Source organism: Notamacropus eugenii, chromosome 2 (assembly GCF_028372415.1).
Source record: "Notamacropus eugenii isolate mMacEug1 chromosome 2, mMacEug1.pri_v2, whole genome shotgun sequence".
NCBI classification, from domain to species: Eukaryota; Metazoa; Chordata; class Mammalia; order Diprotodontia; family Macropodidae; genus Notamacropus; species Notamacropus eugenii.
Window position 1 is genome coordinate 2,240,423 of NC_092873.1, and position 20,177 is coordinate 2,260,599.

Sequence of the window (20,177 nt, forward strand, 5' to 3'; positions counted from 1 at the left end):
CCCAGCCAGCACTTAGGGTCTGAGATTCAAATGCTGCTTCCCAACCTCAGGGCTTTGGGCGGGGGCAGAGCTGTTATTCAGTGTGAGATTAAGTTCAGGTGCTGAGGTCAGGGGAGAGCCACCTCACGGGCTCAGTTCCCTCAGGGGGTTTATGCAGAGTCCTTCAATAATGGATCCAGCCTCCTGCCTGCTTGGGGAGCCCTTGTCTGCTGCTGCCTCTGCTGCTGCCTCCTAAGGGGGCCTGAGTTATTGGGGCACCCCACATCCCTCTCGACCCGCTGAAGAGACCCTCTCATCGACCCTTGTCACCTGTGGGTGGGGGACCCGCACGGCTGCTGGAGATTCTGTCCCTGAAGCCTGCTCGAATCTGCTCCTTTTCCGCGTCGTGCCGCCGAGTCAGGGTTGGGCTCTGCTCTGGGTCTGGGGCAGGAGGGACCTTTTGCAAGAGGTTTTCGGGCTCTCTGGAGCAGAAATCTCCTCCGCTCCATTGTTCTGTTGCTTCTGCTGCTCCAGAATTCGCGGGTGGTTCTTTTTTTACAGATATTTTATAGGCAGTGGGTTCAGAGGTAGCGTATGTGCATCTTTCTACTCCACCATCTTGGCTCTGCCCCCTTAATTTCCATTTTCTAGGCCATAGTTTTTCACACATAAAAGGGGGCTAGATTTTTTTTCTAGTTGAGTCCAAAATGAACATTATCAGTTGTAACATGAACAGGTGCCTGAAAATTACTATGTCACTTCTTAGACCAAAGGTTGTTAATTTTGCCTAAACTTGTGGAACTTTTGGTGGTCTGATGAAACCTATGGTCTCCTTTGCAGAATGCTTTTAAAAGAATAAAATAAAATACATCAAATCATAAAAGAAACCAATTATAGTCAAATAGTTCTCAAAATGTTATTTTCAAGAGAAAAACACAAATTCATGGGCCACAGGTTACAAAAGCTTTAATGTTTTACGTGAATAAAATGCATATTTATTAAGGGCATGTGTAAAATGTCTTGCTAAGGAGGTGGGGAAGCAAATAAAAAAGTAAGATATCTCTGCTCACAGAGAGCTCACATTCTAATGGTAGAAAAGGGAGAGACAACAAATATAGAATATTTCATCTGAAATCAAACAGAAAAGTCCCACAGTCCTTAGCATAAGCAGCAAAATAGATGTCAATACAACTTCTTTAATGTCATCTCCATTAATAAGACCAAAAGAATTCCAAGTACTGAACTATTTGATATTTCTAAAGAATTTTGTGGCAAGTATAGGGTTTTCTAGGTCTTTATCTATTCCTGAAGGACCCATGGAAGCAGTGGAAAGGTTACATCTTTTGGGGGATTGCTCCCCAGGATGAGGGCCACAAAAACTGGCCAGGAAGATGAACTGATGACCTTGGGCACACTGAACTCTTGGGTTTATCTAACCATCAAAGGCAAATGGTTGTCAGCTGATATTGCTGGTGATAGGAAATATAGGCTTCTCCACGTTAAGTTTTTGTTCTCAACGATCATTCCAGAACCTGGGATGTAAAGACAACCTACAGACTTAAAGGCACTAAAAGGTGTGTGTTTATCTGTGTGTTTGTGTGTGTACATATATACAAATATGTACGTATATGAGCATCTATATCTATGTGTGTATGTGTGTGTATGCCCACTTGTGTATACTTACAAGAACAAGAGATTCCAGCAGAGACACTGCAGGGCATGCCTGCTAGTTTTTGTCCATTCTAATTACCACTTAATAAGGCCCCTCACTCCCCAGTCACAGAATGGATCCTCATCCATAGAATTTCACAAAAGAATCTCATTCTTATTTGCCCATAGGAAAATTTTTCGTTTCTAAGGTCTTTCTGAGTGCATTTTTCACTTCCTTGTTCCTCAGGCTATAGATAAGTGGATTCAACATGGGGATCCCTGCTGTGTAGAACACAGACACCACCTTGTTGAGGTCTAGAGAGAAACTAGCACTAGGCCTCACGTAGATGAAGAAGAGGGTCCCATACATGATGCTGACAGTAGTTAGGTGTGAGGAGCAGGTGGAGAAGCCCTTGGACCTACCTTCAGCAGAGCGGATTCTCAGGATAGCCATGAGAATGTAGATGTAAGAAATAAGAATGATCAGGCCACTGAAGACTCCCACAGCTCCAGCCATGATGAAAAGGATTAACTTGTTGAGATGAGTGTCAGCACATGCAAGAGAGAGCAAGGGTGAGATATCACAGAAGAAATGATTGACGACATTCTGGCCACAGAAGGGCAAGTGGAAAGTTAAGACTGTATGTGTCAGAGAGCTGAGGAGGCCCATGGCATAAGGCCCAACTACCAGATGTACACAGAAACTCTGGGACATGATAACTGTATAGAGTAATGGGTTGCAGATTGCTACATACCGGTCATATGCCATTGTAGCTAAAAGGAAACACTCAGTGGCCACAAACAGTCCGAAGAACCACATCTGGGCTGCACAGCCCAGAAAAGAGATGGTCTTCTTCTCCGCAAAGAAGTCAGCCAACATCTTTGGAGCAATAGTAGAAGAGGAGCAGAAATCCGCAAGGGACAAGTGATTGAGAAAAAAGTACATGGGGGTGTGAAGCTGGGAATCTATCCATATCAGGACGATCATGCCCAAATTCCCAATGAGAGTGACAAGATAAAGAGAGAGAAACATCAGAAAGAGGACAACTTGTTGTGGGAGATAATTTCTAAATCCCACGAAAAGAAATTCAGTCACCATGGTTTGATTCCTAGTTTCCATTATCTGCTACAATCTGATAAAAGAAAAAGCAAGATTATTTTTATTACCAAATTTTCTCGAACGTTCTAGCTTCCTTCAAAGAACAACTGTTTTTGCTTTCTCCCTCATGAAATTATCTTTATAAACATTTTCCCCCTGTTTTTGACATGGAACAGTAACAGAAAGTAGTAATAATGTGGATGTAATAAATAAAAAAGAAAAGAAAAAAAGAGGAACAGTACTGAATTATTCTGAAAGTCATGGGAGAGTAAATTTAAGGGGAAGCCTAGATGAAGAGGACAATTATGAAATAATAGGTTGAATTTCTTATTATATGGTGTATGTGCTTTAAGAAAGCAGGATGGCATATAGAGATTCACAGTTTCACGAATAATTTACTTTCTGTCTTTTACTTTGCATATATAGAATGCTAATTTTGTGCCAAGTTGACAATTTTTAAAATAGTTTAAAACATAAAAGGAATTTCTTTACTATATCCAATATTATTTATTTTACAGGGATCATTTGTACTCTATGTGGAAAAGCCGCCTACTGTTATTGTAATTAGCTCATTTTTCTTATTTATTTTTGTCCCAAGGTGCAAGGGTAGTCTATGAGTAGATTCAGATATTTCCACATTAATTATGAAAGTTGAAGCCTGTCTCAGTGATCAATTATTTATTGTTCAGTAAACCCAATTTATTAAATAGTATTTCTGAAATACACTGGATAAGTCTCTTTTCCCATAAGTTTTTCTCGTCTCTCTCTCTCTCTCTCCCTCTCTCTCTCTCTCTCTCTCTCTCTCTCTCTCGCTTTTTATTCTCTTTCTATGTGTATACATATATTATATATATATAATATTATATATCATATAATATATATTATACATTCACACAAATAATGTGCATATGTAGACACACGCATATCTGTAAATGTGTGTGAAACACCCTAATTTTCATGAGAAGTCAAAATCATAATCCGTATAATTTATGTAGAAGATATCAGATAATAAAACAATGATATAAATAACTACTTATATTGAATCTTCTATGAGAAAGATCACAGTCAATGTCATGCTATTGCTGACTTCTCCTTCATTTCAGAAATGGAGAGCTTGCACCTTTCAATTCTTTCAGGATATCAATGAAATCTCTTTTGGCCTCTAGGTGGCCTTGTCAGTTTAAATTTGAATTTGAAACTCACTTCAGACACTCACTACCTTGGTGTCCTTGTCTGCATCAGGTTCCTTTTCTATAAAATAGAGGTGATAGTACCTTCCCTGAAAGTTTATATTGAGAATGAAAAGAGGAAATGTTTATGAAGCATTTTGTACAATGCACATTGGACATTTAGGTCATTCATTATAAAAGTGCTACTTTTCCTTAGTAGTAATAGTATCAGGAATTTTCTTTATGTTCCTTAACAAGAGACAAGTTAAAATCAGGTCTCTCAGGAAATGTTCTATTGACCCTTGTGCTATGGCCTGTCTTACCATCTCTCTGCAGCCATTAAAATGAAATACTCTTCAGAATCATGGTTAAACCCTCGGTCTCCTCACAGTTTCCTAAAGAAGCAAAGCTAAACCATAATTGTTCATTAGGAACAATTAAATGTTCTAAAGATAGTTAACAGGAGTTTTATTCTCCATGGCAACAGTTATTGGAAAAGTGGATACCCATTACACCAGGTCAACTCCTCAAGTAGATTGAGAGCCTTGGAAAACATCAGTTCATTTTTCCTTTGAACAACTAGAGCCAAGTGGAATGTTTTATACATTATTTCATTTACATATTGAACACTGACTGAATAAATCACTTACTAATGCAAATTATCCCGGGTCATAAAGTGACCTTAACTGCTTTCATTTTTGCTCTTTTTTTCCCTTAACCCACCTAATATTTTTTATAGGTATTTCAGGTGAAAAGGGGAAAAATGATATGTTTTGGTCAACTGAATTGGGAAGGGGCAAACCAGTGTCTTTATGTCTCAGTGGAGTCTTGCTCTTTTTTCTTAGTCACCCATATTAATACTTCTTCCACCAGGGTGGCTAGAGGTGTCCAGTAATGGAAACATCCTTGACCCCTACCTTTACCCCAAATAAAGAGCAAAATATTTGTAGAATAGAAAAGGAATGAGGTGAGCAATAGGCAGTGTGGGGTAGCCAAAAGAACAGAGATTCTAAAATACGTTGGGAGTCCCAGAGCCCTATGTCCTTATTAGTCTCTTTTGAGATAGTTTTTTTTTTTTTTTGCAGAAGTACCTGCTGTGATCTCTTTCCATTTTCCATTCTTCATTTAAACTCCCAAATGGATGGAAATTTGTTATTAAGAGTAAGTCTTTCCTCAGTTCTAGGACTGACTGCATCGTTAGCAAGGGAAAGATATAAATTCAATGGTATGGATTGAGAAGTAGCATAAGTTCCCACTTCCCCAAACCATCTCTCCCATTCAGATGCCTGGAACATAATTATTAGAAGTGAAAAGACTCCTTGGGAGGGGCTCTAGTCTCTCTCTCTCTCTCTCTCTCTCTCTCTCTCTCTCTCTCTCTCTCTCTCTCTCTCTCTCTCTCTCTGTGTGTGTGTGTGTGTGTGTGTGTGTCTCATTCTCTCTCTCAATTGATAATACACACAACTGCCACATAAATCTAATGTCCACTTCTAATCCATTGCTCTATTGCTCAAAACATTTCAATGATTCCCCAAGTCAAGTGCCTGCATGGCATTCAAGTCCTTCCACAGCATGGCTCCCACCTCCTTGTTCAGCTTGATTTCACCTTACTTCCCCCCATACATCTATGTGCTGGCCAAAATGGACTTCTTTCCATCCTTTGTACAAGAGTTAGACTTTCCTTCTTCCACACTTATTAATTCATTTCTCAAATATGGGGTTCCTTCTCTACCTGTCTCTATCTGTTGAATTTTCTATTATCAGTGTAAATAGTGTCTTGTTCATGAAAACTTTCCTGATTCCCCTAGTCAGAAGTGACATTTTCTTCATTTGAGTTCCTAACAATAAGGCCCCTTTTTATTCTATTATCTTTATTATCTTCTTCTGTGTGCACCAGTTTAATCACTTCCAATAGGCTATACATTCTTGTAGGGTGAGGACATTCATCATAATTATTTATCCTCAGTTGCCTAGAACAATACCTTTATAATTTCAAGTTCTCAATAAATATTTAGATACTTCAATTATTTCAATCTGAGTAAATTTTGTGGGAATAATGTCTGAATAGAGCTCTCCACCCTTCTCACTTTGTACAAAGCTTTCCTGAGATGCCTAGTGTGCTCAGAACTGGCATTAAAGTGTGAAGAAAGATCCCTAATTTTAGAGTCAGAAGACCTGGGATGAGTCCTGGGACTGGTGCATATTAGCTATGGGGCCACGGGAAACTGACTTCCCCAGTCCAGCTATTTGGGGACTGACTGAACAAACTGTCCTATGTGAAAGAAAAGGACTAGTATTAGAAACAACAGGAACTGGGGAAGCCTTATATGAACTGAGATAAAGAAACCATAATCAGGGAAAAGATGGGTACAATGTCTCCAAGAACATATACAAAATCTTCACTGACTAGTCAGAGAACTCAGTGAAATGTTAAGTCTTGGCTTTAGAAGACTGTGATCAATCAAGAAAACTTTATTAGGAGATTACATTGTACTAAAAGTCCATCAAAAGAATGGGAAGATATTCTGTACTCATGTAAGTATGAACAAAATTAATTCAAATTCATTAGGTTAACGGTGGCACTAACAGCTGTAGAGTTCAGGAAATGCATCTTCCTGTAGGAGGCAGTGTTTTAAGATGAGATCAAGACAGATGATGAAACTCATTAGAAGTGGCAACTATAGGTGATTCCTATAGCATAGAACCTTCTGGCACAGTGTGGTGGGGAAGAAGGGAAAGGAAAATGTCTGTGCCATTAAAAGCAAAGGGCATCAATAAGTTGTTTTTGGAACTTCATTCAGTCTCAGTTCCTTTATCTGTAGAAAAGAAACAAAGACATTTCTATTATCTGCCCTATAGGGTTGTTGCAAGGAGGACATTTTAGCACTAGATAAAGAGGAGATACAAAGATCAACTGATAGCATTTTGGTGTAAATTACTTTATGATCTTATGCTATTCTGTTATAGGAAACAAGATATGGGCAGAAAGAAACAGAAAGGGGCATCGGAGCCATCAAGGCTCACATAAATTATTTTACATTTTTGGCAAGATTTCAGCCCTCATGGTCACAGACAGTTTCTTCTTTCAGGAAGGAAATTGACAATTGACAACTTCTCCCCGACGCTAACAGAAGAATACCACATTTCTGAATAGTCTCTTCTTTTCGGAGGGAAGGAATCAATATTCTCATGGTGGTCTGGACCAGTGGAACCACTTTCAACAAAAGGAAAAAAGCCTTCTCCTGAGTTACATTTACTAGGAAAATCTAGTCCTGCTCTTTGGAAGAAGGCTCCCATTTCTATAACATAATCCCTTTCTTCATAGCAGAGTTAATCTCTGGACACAAAATATCAGAAATAGAATCTCAAAAGCTATCTACACCAATCCATACCTGAACAAGAATTATCTCTATCCTTTTTTTAGCACGTGTGGAGCCAAAGAGAAAAGTAGGGCTCCGCTTCTTTTCTTTCCTCTCTCCCCTCCCCCTCTCTCCCCGCTTGTACTTCTACTTCCATTCCCTTAAGCTTAGCCTTCTTAGGAAATCTCCCCCTCTTCGTCCTAAGAAAGAAGACCCCCTGCACTTGTAACCGAAACCCTGTAATAAAGCTCAACCCCTGTTTGACTCTGAAAAAAAAAAAAAAAAAAAAAAAAAAAGAATTATCTCTATCTCATGTCCATTTTATAGATGAGGAAACTGAGTCAGGGAAGTTAATGATTTGTCCAGCATCGTACAACTACTATCTGAAACCACATTTAATCTCTGAACTTCCTGACTCCTAAGTCCAACACACTTTGTATTGGACCATCTAACTGCCCATAAGGTGAATTGATATCTGACCATTTACGTATTTTTGCTAGTTCACGACCAAACAAAACATATGCAATTCCTCTCCCACCCAATAGCCTTTCAAACACATGAAGAGGATCATCACACCCACCCTTCGCAAAATCTTCCCTTCAGATTTAATATCTCAAATTCCTTCAACTTACCAGTGTATATCATAGTCTCATTTCTGTAAAGCAGGGAAATATCACTCACCTTTCAGGGTTGACATCGGGGAAAAATATGTAAAGCACTTAAGAAAACGTAAAATACCATTTAAATGTCGATGATTAATCTTATCAGCAGTCTGTTCTTTAGTGTCATGACAGCACACATTCTATTCCAATAGCTAAATGGAAGCACTTATTTTAAAACACTGGGTATTAGACTAAAACATCATATTTTTTTCACTTTTTTGTTTGTCTTCTTGTATAAAACGAATAATGTAGAATGTTTCACAATTGCACATATATAACCTACATCATATTGCTTGCGTTTTTTTTTTCTTGAGGGTGAGGGGAAGGAGAGAGGAAGGTATGGAATTTGGAACTCAAAACTTTTAAAAAATGTTTAAAATTGTTTTAACATAGCATTGGGGGAGAATGGGATATAATTTTATAAAAAGAATAGTGAGTACCATTTTTGCCCAGATTTTCACTTCTATTTAATGAGTTCCAGAACAATTTGTAAAATGTCATTTGTCCAAAATATGTGGACAAATTAAAGGAATTCTTCATTACTCACCTTTGACTGTTTCAAAGGGAATAAGAGAATTCAAGTGTGTATACTCAAAACCTAGAAGACAAGAGGAAAAGTCATTTCCCTTTCTGGTGGGTATGCTCTCCAAGCACCAGAGCTTCCTCTTATTACATGTAGAAATTGAATTCTGTCTTTTTCTTAAAAAAAACCTGGGGTTCTGAAATCCCTGTGAAAAAGAGAATTGGTATCCTTGCATTAATCTTAAAGATGGACAGCATAAGGGAGATTAACTTCTAAACTTTCCTTGATTGGAAGGCAGTTCCCTGGTGAACTCCTAACCTCAGGAGCTTTATCCAATGGAGAAGGAATTAAAATAATCTGGGCAGAGTTTAAATTCAAAATCAACACACAAAGGGGTACTCTCTACAGCAGAAAACCTTGGGTTGGTAATGTGGGACTTAGAAGTTATTTACATTTCCAGAAGAGGAAAATGAAGCCCACAGAGAAAATCACACTCAATATTAACTGGCATTGGAGGAAGCAGATTTCAAAAAATAACATACACAATGATTATGACATAATACATGTATTGTCACCTTGGAGGTTCATCTCAGTTAAAGCAGTCACTACTAATACTGTTCTACCAGCGTCCAAAGACACATCTTTCCTTTCTGTTAACCACTAATAAAGTAATTTTAGGGGGAAAGAATGATAGAACCATAGATTTAGATCTACAAGAAGAAAGAATTGATCTTCTCCAACTCTTTCTGAGCTTAAGGGATTTTGATAAATCGCCTAAGTGGGCACTTGACATGATGTCAGACCAGGCTTTTTGTCAGGGTGCCACACTTCTGTCTACTCCCAATATCAGATGACACATTGCTCATCCAAATTCCTTCGCATTTCATTACGCCTGGCAAGTTTGGAGTCGGAGGTGAATGAAGCAGAAACAAGCACTTACTAAAGTGCCAGGAGGTAGGCTAAGCACTTTACAGGTACTTCACATTATTTTATTACTATTTTCTTCTCACAATTGGGTAAATTGAGGCAGACAGAGGTTAAATGACTTGTCCAAGGTTACACAATGGAGGAGTTGAGGGGAATCATTCTATGTGAGCAAATACATTGTTGGGATATTCCTCATTGGATAGAATTCTGGCCCTGGAGTAGACTTATCTTCCTGAGTTCAAATCTGGCCTTAGACACTTACCAGCTGTGTGACTCTGGGCAAGTCACTAAACCTGTTTGCCTCAGTTTCCTCATCTGTACATGAGCTGGAGAAGAAAATGACAAACCCCTCCAGTGTATTTTTAGAAACAAAAACAAACCAAATGGGATCACAAAGAGTTAGATACAACTGAAAACAACTCAACAACAGCTTTCCTTGGGAAGTACCTTTTGTGTCAAAGCAGAAAGTATCAATATATTTGACGTATCAATAAGTTGTCAAAATTGTGTGTTTGTCCTTAGTAGTGTAAGAAGACCATAGCATCATAGAAATGATGACATGACTGGTGCTTGACTTTGTTGTGAGTGAAGGAGGGCTGTGCAAGGTCACCAGTCTCACTTCTCCTGAAGAGTCATCTGAATCCGGTGACCAGATATTCATCAGGATGACTGGAGATGACCCAAGATGCACTGGGAGACCTTGACCCTTTTAAGCTAAGGTCTTTGCAGGTATGCATTTAGGGTGAAGTAATGTCCATTCATTGAATAAGTCTGTTTAAGAAGCATCCAGGACATGGCTCCTTTATGAGGCCAAGATAAAAAAAAGACATCAGACTGGGAGGGAGACATCAACAGTTACTACTGATAATCGCACTAAAGCCAGGAGTGTCCAGAAGAGCCCTTAGGCAGGGGCCCGTTGGTCTGAGCTTCAGAGTGCAGTAGTTTTAAGGTTTTGGGAAAGGAAGGGAAGGGAAGGGAAGGGAAGGGAAGGGAAGGGAAGGGAAAGAAACTAGCCCAAGTCAACTGGATATCTTTTGGCCATCTACATTTGCTTTCCTTTGGAGAGGAGAAGGAAGGGGAGGAGGAGGCAGACAGGAGAGGAGGAGCTGAGTTATCCAGCTACCTGGGTCCCCATTCAGGCAGCTGCATCTACTCACAGGATTGTGTTCATCCTTCATTGCCATAAAAGACCATGCCATCAGAGAAATGATGACATGACATGCACTGGACTTTTGAGTGAAGGAGGGCTGTGCAAGTCACCAACCTCACTTCTCCTCCAGAGTTGTTAAAAAGAATAATTATGAAGCCCCTTTTGTAAAGTAGAAAGAACTTTGAGATTAAATTTAGTGCTATTTGTCTAGGTGTTCACCTTTGGTTCTTACCCTAAGGTATACTCCACCATTTTATAGCAAAGATTCACTAAGAATGCAATGAACATTAGCTTCTCTTTGTTTGAAGAAAAAGCCTATTATATATTTACAAATAGCAAATGAGCAAGATTTAAAGGTAAATGATGCTAACTCATCAGAAAAGAGAGAGAAAGGAAGCAGAAGGAGATACATTTGCTGCTCCCAGAGCAGCAACAAAATCTATCCAGGCTATTGTTCATTCCTTAACTAGGTCAGTGAGCAAGAAAAATATCCAACTGCTCATGATCATATTCAGTTTGGAGTAAGAGAATCCTTCTCTTGCAATAAACAATTGACATTTATCTACGTGTTTGTCCCTGGAATTTCAAAGTTCCCTAGCTTCCCTATTTCCACTCAGTTTTTATATCCCATGGCTCTTCAGTCCCTCCTTTCAGTTAAGAAAAACTGCCCTTTCCTTCAGTCTCCTTGCCAATAAGGGTCTATATTCCTCCATGGGATATGGTATTTTGCCCTCCTTTGCAAAATCTGCTGTAGCAATATGATATTTGGAACTATACAACATAACATTAAATTGTATATGACCATTCAACGGAGCAAGGATGAATAACACCACTTCCCAGGGAAGAGTCTTTAAATTACATTTTTGAAAATATGTCCCAATAATATATACAATAGACAGGGCAAATTAAAAAAACATACTAATCATATTGCTTACATAAATGCAAGACTAAATCACTTGTCAGTTATAATGTATGTCTATACCACATACTTCATTCATATCCATATATCCAAAGCAAATTTGCATAACAGCAAAACTGCAAAAATGTCGCTATAGTAAAGACATGAAAATGCGAATAAAATAATCAAAACAAGAAAATGATGATTACAGCGGAGAGCAGAAGAAAACTTACAAGGACGCAAAGATGGATAACTCTCAACCCAATGTGTAGTATTTACCATACAAGCTTTCTTGAAATGAAAATTTATTGCTAGATATTTTGAATCCTCTCATGTGCTGCTGTGCACATGACATGCCTTTTTTCTTTTCTGACTTTGCATTTGTTTCAATATTTAAGTTTATGATATTTTTCTTTTTCTATATTCTGTTTTTGAGTTTTGGTGTTTAAAATATATTTTTAATTCTAAATATTTTTTTTGAAAAGATGAGAAACAGAAGCAGCATTAATCATGCAAAAATTGCTACATGCAACAAACCCATGAAAACCTCAGCTTTGACATGCTACTTGACTTGTCATTTTATTAGTTCTTATCCTAGATTCAAGGGCTATCAAGGAGTGTGGGGTTCCTGTTTCTTTTAAATTAATAGAAATGTATAATTCATCTCATAAATTCAATTGATTATGAGTCTCTATTCCCGTTTATTAACTAAACTAGAGGAAAACTCCCTTTTCCCATAACTTTAACTCATAACTCTCAATGTATCAAACCCACTTGTCTCATAGGCTTAACATCAGTGAAACAAAACTATTTAAATGGTTTTACAGTGAAATAAGCATTACTTTTGACCTAAATGGTCAAACTCAGACAGAAAGATCACAGCTGGAATCAACTGTATCTATCAACAGCAACTGTTGCCTTGTCCCACCTCTCTCCAATGTTCAGCTCTGCTCTCTTAGGATATTGGTTTACAGTTATTTTCAATAATTCTCTTCATAATCTTATGTCATGTGAAAAAAAATGACTCAGTTTCTTAAGAAAACTTGGTCCTTTTTTCTATACACCATGCATTTTCTCTGAGGCAATTTGTTAGTCTGTTTCAGCAGTCTTTGTGATTAAACAGTCTCTCTTCAGCCATGACGAGTAACAATATTCCCAGGATGACTGTTAAGCTGATCATCTTCTAGTGGACTCATTACAGACAGGAATTAAATGATCTTTCTTCTGTCCTCCAAAAGGACAGGGAAAAACTTAGTTTTTTCATGGTGCCTCACACAGGCTTCTTTTTCCATTCCCTAGAATAAGAGTTAAATGTTAATTATCTCTAAGTTGTAGCATCCTGTTTCAAGTTATAGTAATAATATCCATAATTTCTGTAATGGGGACTATTAAAGCTGCTATTGCATTTGTTTCCAAGGTTGCCATGGACAAAGAATTATTTTTGCAGTAGGCAAGCTAACGGTCATGAGGCTCAACAAAGTTAACAACAATGCCTCCTTTATAAGATCATCTGAAAAAGCTCTCTATTACATGCTTCTGACTGATGTCCCCTTTCTTCAGATTGGGAAGATGAAGAATTACTCAGAACTATTGCTCAGGGTAGGATCTGCATCAAAGTATCTCCTTCCTTTATACCTTCTTACCTCCTCCAATCCTAGCACCATCTCTAGAGCAGACACCTGTGGTATGGAATCAACTTTATTACATTTAACTCACACTGAGAGGCCTGAAGTTCTTATTCCTTTGAAATCCTTAGAATGATAGAATCTTAGGGCTAGAAGAGAACTCAAAGATCATCTACTTCAGCTCCTTTATCTCATATAAAAAGAAATAATCAACAAACAAAGAAAAAGTCCTTTCAATATATCAAAGTGTGTAATCATAAAATTTATTCTAAGAAGTTTTCATATTGTAGAGAGGATTGCTATCGTATCATGACTTGGTTTAAATGATCTCTGAGGTTCTTTCTCACTTTGAATTTCTATGACTCTGTGTTCTCAAAGCTAGAAGGGACTTTCATAGTTACATATACTAATGAATATACTTAATAGTTCAGATAATGTATTAATAAAGGGGTTTGAGAGAACTAATAAAGCAATAGGACTGGAAGATCATTACTAAGAAGGTATGACGAAGATGAGATGTACTGGTCATGTTTTGAAAGTGAGAAATATGTGCTTCTTCAGTATTCATACAATGCTGAGAGGTCTAGCCTTCTGGGATATAGGATAAACCCCTCTGGGAGGCTATATAAAGTGGAACCAAGATGGAGGAGTGAGGGGGTAGAGTGAAGATGGTGGAGTGAAAGCAGGGACTCTCCTGAGCTATCCCCAAAATTCCTTCAAATATTGCCCAAAGGTGAAACTGAATAAACTCTAGAGTAGGAAAATCCACAAAGAGACAGACTGTGTCAGATTTCCAGTCCAGGACAGATAAAAACACAAATTCAAGAGAAGACAACATGGTCAATATACCAACATTTGTCACTTCAAAGTGGAATATGAACTGCTCTCAAGCATGAAAAGCCTTCTTGCAAAAGCTCAAAAAGGATATTCAACGTCAAATAAGAGAGGCAAAAGAAAAAATTAAAACTGCAGTTGATAAAATGGAAAAAAATATACTGGAAGAAACAACTGCTTAAAACATACAATTGGACAAATGGAAAAAGAAATACAAAAGCTAACTGAAGAAAACAATTCATTAAAACTTAGAATTGGGCAAGTGGAAGCTAATGACTCTATGAGACATCAAGAACAAGTTAAACAGGGGGCGGAGCCAAGATGGCAGAGTAAAAAGATGCCCATACTGTAGCTCTTCTCCCACAGCCCATAAAAAACCTGTTAATAATGACTCTTAACAAATTCTAGAACAGCAGAAGTCACAGAAAGACAGAGTGAAAGATATTTTCAGCCAAAGGCAACCTGGAAGAATGACAGGAAAGGTGGTATCCCATGGGACACTGAGTAGAGCAGAGTCCAGCCCTGGCTGAATGGCATCAAGAGGAACAGGACCAGAATAGGCCTCTGGGGCAGAGTCCCCAGCAGGCAGGGTCTCAGATCCCTCAACCCACAAGCGCTAAAGAAAACTTCAAAGGTCAGTGAGAGGGCTTTCTCAGTTGGGTGAGAAGAGAGCACGGTTTCCCCCAGCATGGTCCCCAAGCAGCAGTGGCAAGAGCAGCAGCAGCAGGGTGACAGTGCGTGGCTGTGGCTGAGTTAGGCTACAGCTTCCATTATTGGAGCTGCTCAACTTAAAACCCTTGGGGGAGTTGAGCAGCTGATCTGAATCTCAGCCCTGAGCAAGGTTCTGGGGTGAGGAGGAGCACTACAACCCTCCTCTTGACAAAGGATTCAGAGGTCAAGTAAGTGTCTGGAAAAATGCCTAAAAAAGGGAAAACAAATAAGACCATAGAAGGTTACTTTCTTGATTTACAGGAGTTTCCTTCCATTCTTTCAGATAAGGAAGAACAATGCATACTGTCAGAGGAAGTCAAGACTACTGCATCCAGTATCTCTAAAATGAATATGCAGTGGGCTCAGGTCATGGAAGAGCTTGAAAAGCAAGTCAACAGCTTGCTAAGGAGACCCAAAAAAATGTTGAAGAAAATAGCACCTTTAAAAACAGGCTAACTCAGTTGGGAAAAGAGGTCCAAAAAGCTAATGAGAAGAAGACTTTAAAAAGCAGAGTTATCCAAATGGAAAAGGAAATTCAAAAGTTCACTGAAGAAAATAGTTCTTTAAAAATGAGAGTGGAGCAGAGGGAAGCTAATGATTTTATGATAAAGCAAGAAATTACAAAACAAAACCAAAAAGAATGAAAAATTAGAAGATAATGTGAAATATCTCATTGGAAAAACAACTGATCTGGAAAACAGATGTAGGAGAGGCAATTTAAAAATTATGGCACTACCTGAAAGCCACGATAAAAAAAAAGCCTAGTCATTATCTTTCATGAAATTATTAGAGAAAACCACCCTGATATTCTAGAACCTGAGGGCAAAATGAATATTGAACGAATCCACAAATCATCTCCTGAAAGAGACCTGAAAAGAGAAGCTCCTAGGAATATTGTGGTTAAATTTCAGAGTTCTCAGGTCAAGGAGAATATATTACAAACAGATAGAAAAAACAATTTGAGTATTTTGAAAATGTAATCAGGATAACACAGGGTTTGGGAGCTTCCAAATTAGGGATCAAAGGGCTTGGAATAGGATATTCTAGAAGTCAAAGGAACTGGGATTAAAACCAAGAATCACCTACCCAGCAAAACTGAGTATAATACTTCAAGGCAAAAAATGGTTATTCAATGATATAGAGGACTTTCAAGCATTCTTGATGAAAAGACCAGAACTGAAGAGAAAATTTGACTTTCAAATACAAGAATGAAGAGAAGCATGAAAAGGTAAACAGGAAAGAGAAATCATAAAGGACTTTTTAAGGCTGTACTGTTTGTATTCCTACCTGGAAAGATAATATTTGTAACTCTTGAGACATTTCTCAGTATTTGGGTAGGTGGAGGGATCATACACACACACACACACATATATGTATACACATATATGTTTGTGTATATATATATATATATATATATATATATATATATATATATATATATATATATATATATATATATATATATATATACATACACAGAGAGAGAGCATAGGTTGAGTTGAATCAGAAGGGGTGACATCTATAAAAAAATAAAATTAAGGAGTGAGAAAGGAATATATTGAGAGGAGACAAGGAGAAGTATATTGGGGCAAATTATCACTCATAAAAGAGCTAAGAAAAATCTTTTCTAATGGAGGAGAAAAGAGAGGAGGTGAGACGGGAAAAGTGAAGTTTGCTCTCTTCACATATGGCTTAGGAGAGAAAAACATGCTCACTTAATTTGGTATGAAAATCTATCTTACACTACAGGAAAGTAGGGGAGAAGGGGACAAGTGGGGTGAGGGGGACGATAGAAGGAAGGGCAAATGGGAGAAGGGAGTAACTAGAAGCAAACACTTTTGGGAAGGGACAAGGTCAAATGAGAGAATAGAAAAAAGGGAGGGACAAGATAGGATGGATGGCAATATACTTAGTCTTACACAACATAACTATTATGGAAATCTTTTGCAAAACAACACATATATAGCCTGTATTGAATTGCTTGCCTTCTCAGTGGTCATGGCTGGGGAGGGAGGAAGGGAGAGAAGTTGGAATTGAAAGTATTAGAAACGAATGTTGAGAATTGTTATTGTATATAACTGAGAAGTAAGATATATAGGTAATGGGGTATAAAAATCTCTCTTTCCCTACAAGAAATGAGAGGAAAAGGGGATAAGTGAAGAGGGGCATGTGATAGAAGGGAGGACACATTGAGGGAAGGGGTAATCAGAATGCAAGGTGTTATGGGGCGAGGGGAGGGGAGAGATGGGCAGAAAAATTAGAACTCAAAATTTTGTGGAAATGAATGTCGTAATGTAAAATAAAAAAAAAAGAATATATGTGTAGAACCAATATAAGATTGCACACCATCTCAAGGAGGGAGGGGGAAAGCGCGGGGAAGAAGGAAGAGAGGGAGATAATCTAAGATATATAAAAGTGATTGTAGAAAACTGAAAACAAATAAAATAATTATAAAAATCATCCAAGTGTGTTTATCTAGGGAGGCATGGACCATTGACAGAGACATCTCTCCACACTGTGACCACACATTTAGACAACTTTATAGATAAACTATTAACATCTTACATGAGCACATACATATCTGAAACTTAATTCATGTTTTTTTGAGTTGAGTTAAATTTGAACTCAATTGGATCCTGAACTTGGCTGGAAATGAGAACAGAAATTCAAACCTCAGTTGAGTTCCTCTTGAATCATTTGCCAATATTCAACCTGCTCTATAACCCCATAAAAAAAGCACTTCCTTCATCTAGTGTGTGTATATGTGTGTGTGGTGGGGAGTGGGGGAGATGGGTGGGTGTGTGTGTTGTGTGTGTCTAAAGAAGTAGCAAAAACATCTTACTATTATCTTAAGGAAAATATAATTTATAATAATAGTGTTAAGGATTGTAAAGTTCATGTGTATATATATGTATATGTGTGTATATATGTGTGTTCATGAATGTATGTATATACGTATATGTGTGTATATGTTTTTGTGTATATATACATATATTATATGTACACCTTTATTACAGTCTCATAATTTTGTGTGGTAGTAACTCTCATTGTGCCTATTTTGTAGATGAAGAAACTAAGGTTTAATTTAAACAACTTATTCAGGTAATAAGTTTCTGAGGAAGGATTAGCTCTCACAGATTTCTGACTCCTTCAATACATGCAAACACATAACTGACTTTTCCACAGGCCTTGATTTTTCACATATAAAAGTGGGGAAGGGAGGGTCAAATTTTTTTCCTCCTTGAGTTGAAAATAAACAATATCAGTTCCAATATCAACTGCTACCTGAAAAATTTTAAGTCTACTTCATAGACCAAGGGTCCTTAAATTTTTTTTAACCTTGTGGAACTTTTGGCAGTCTGAGGAAAGCTATGAATTTCTTAGCAGAATGCTTTTAAAATCATAAAATTAAAAAAAAACAGAATTGCAAAAGAAACTAATTATTTTCAAATAGCAATCAAAATGTGTTTTCAAAAGAAAAATACAAATTTCATGGACCATAGGTTACAACAGGTTTAATGTTTTATCTGTATGAAAAACACATTAAACACAAGTGCAAAGTATCTTGATAAGGAGCTGAGAATAGAAATCAAAAAGTAAGATATCTCTGCTCACAAAGAGCTCACATTGTAATGGCGAAGGAGGGGAGAGAGACAAAAATATAGAAAGTTTCATCTGAAGTCAAAAGGAAAAGTCCCACAGTCCTTAGCATAAGCAACAAAATAGATGGCAATACAATTTCTTTGATGTCATTTCCATGAATAAGACCAAAAGAGTTTCAAGTGTTGAACTATTTGATATTTCTTAGGAATTTTATGGCAACTATAGGATTTTCTAGGTTTTGTCTATTCCTGGAGGACCCATGGAAGCAATGACAGGTTGCAACTTTTGGGGGAGTTACTCCTCAGGATGAAGGCTATAGCAGATGGCGAAGAAGATAAGCTGATGACCTTGGGTAAACTGGGTTCTTGGGTGTATCTAACCATTAAAGCAACTGTTTATCAACTGATATTGGCAATAGGGAATATAAGCTTCTTCTCCACACAAAATATTTGTTCTCAATGATGGTTCCAGAACCTGAGATGAAAGGACAATCTGAAAGCTTAAAAGCACTTAAAGATGTGTGTTTATCTCTGTGTGTGTGTGTGTGTGTGTACAAACACAAATACATACACATACATACATGTGTGTATATGTGCATATATGTCTCTGCATTTATGTGTGTATGTGTTTATGCATACCCACATGAACAAGAGATTCCAGCTGAGACCCTTCAGGGCATGCGTGCTAGGACTTCTGCACTCTAGTCACAACTTAATAAGGTCCTTCACTCCCTAGTCACAGAATGGATCCTCTTCCATAGAATATCATAAAATGACTTCATTCTTATTTGACCATAGGAATTTTGTTTCTTTCTAAAGTCCTTCTGAAGGCATTTTTTTCACCTCCTTGTTCCTCAGGCTATAGATAAGTGGATTCAACATGGGGATCACTGTTGTGTAGAACACAGAAACCACCTTGTTGAGGTCCAGGGAGAAGTCTGCATTGGGCCTCACGTAGATGAAGAAGAGGGTCTCATACATTATGCTGACAGTTGTCAGGTGTGAGGAACACGTGGAGAAGGCTTTGGAAATACCATCCATAGACAGCATCTTCAGGATGGTCATAAGGATGTAAAAGTAGGAAGTTAGAATGACTAGGCCACTGAAGACTCCCAGAGCTCCACCCACGATGGAAAGGATTAACTTAACCATGTGAGTATCAACACATGCAATAGAGAGCAAGGGTGAGACATCACAGAAGAAATGATTGATGATTTTCTGGCTACAGAAGGGAGAGTGGAAAAAGAGGACTGCATGTGTCATATCATTCAGAAGGCCCATGGCATAAGGCACAACCACCAGATGTACACAGACACTCTGGGACAACTGTATAGAGTAATGGGTTGCAGATTGCCGCATATCGGTCATATGCCATTGCAGCTAAAAGGAAACACTCAGTGGCCACAAAGAGTGCGTAGGATCCCGTCTGGGCTGCACAGCCCAGGAAAGAAAAGGTCTTCTTTTCCACAAAGAAGTCAGCCAACATCTTTGGAGCAATGGTAGAAGAAGAGCAGAAATCCACAAAGGATAAGTGACTGAGAAAAAAGTACATGGGGGTGTGAAGCTGGGAGTCTATCCATATCAGGATGATCATGTCCAGGTTTCCAAAGACAGTGATGAGATAGAAAAACAGAAACATAAGAAAGAGGAGAACCTGTTGCTGGAGATCCTCTGTAAATCCCACAAAAAGAAACTCAGTCACCATGGTTTGATTCCTAGCTTCCGTTATCTGCTACAACCTGATAAAAGAAAGAGAAAGACTATTTTTATTACTAAATTTTCTAGAATGTTCTACTCTCTTACAAGACCTAGTTTCCTTCAAAGAATAATGGTTAGTGTTTTCTTCTTCATGAAATTATCATAATAAAGATTTTATTCCCCTGTTTGGATGGGGACAGTGGGATGGAGTAGCAATAAAGCTGATGTCATAAAAAAAAAAGAAAAGAAAAAAGGGTAGCAATATGAACTATTTTTAAGGTACAAAGGGGAGTA

At 38.0% G+C, this 20,177-nt stretch overlaps 1 protein-coding gene and 1 pseudogene across 1 annotated transcript; both read right to left on the reverse strand.

Moving 5' to 3' along the window:
* Window positions 1-1,804: 1,804 nt before the first annotated feature.
* On the reverse strand, window positions 1,805-2,749 carry LOC140523290 (olfactory receptor 5G29-like). The gene has a single exon (XM_072638228.1). It carries the CDS (start codon window positions 2,747-2,749, stop codon window positions 1,805-1,807), a length of 945 nt encoding a protein of 314 aa, XP_072494329.1.
* A 16,220-nt stretch (window positions 2,750-18,969) lies between these two features.
* On the reverse strand, window positions 18,970-19,902 carry LOC140523291 (olfactory receptor 5G29-like; annotated as a pseudogene).
* Between the last annotated feature and the right edge of the window lie 275 nt (window positions 19,903-20,177).

Excerpts from the sequence above, each read along its gene's own strand:
- LOC140523290 (XM_072638228.1), bottom strand. The coding sequence starts at position 2,749 with ATGGAAACTAGGAATCAAACCATGGTGACTGAATTTCTTTTCGTGGGA.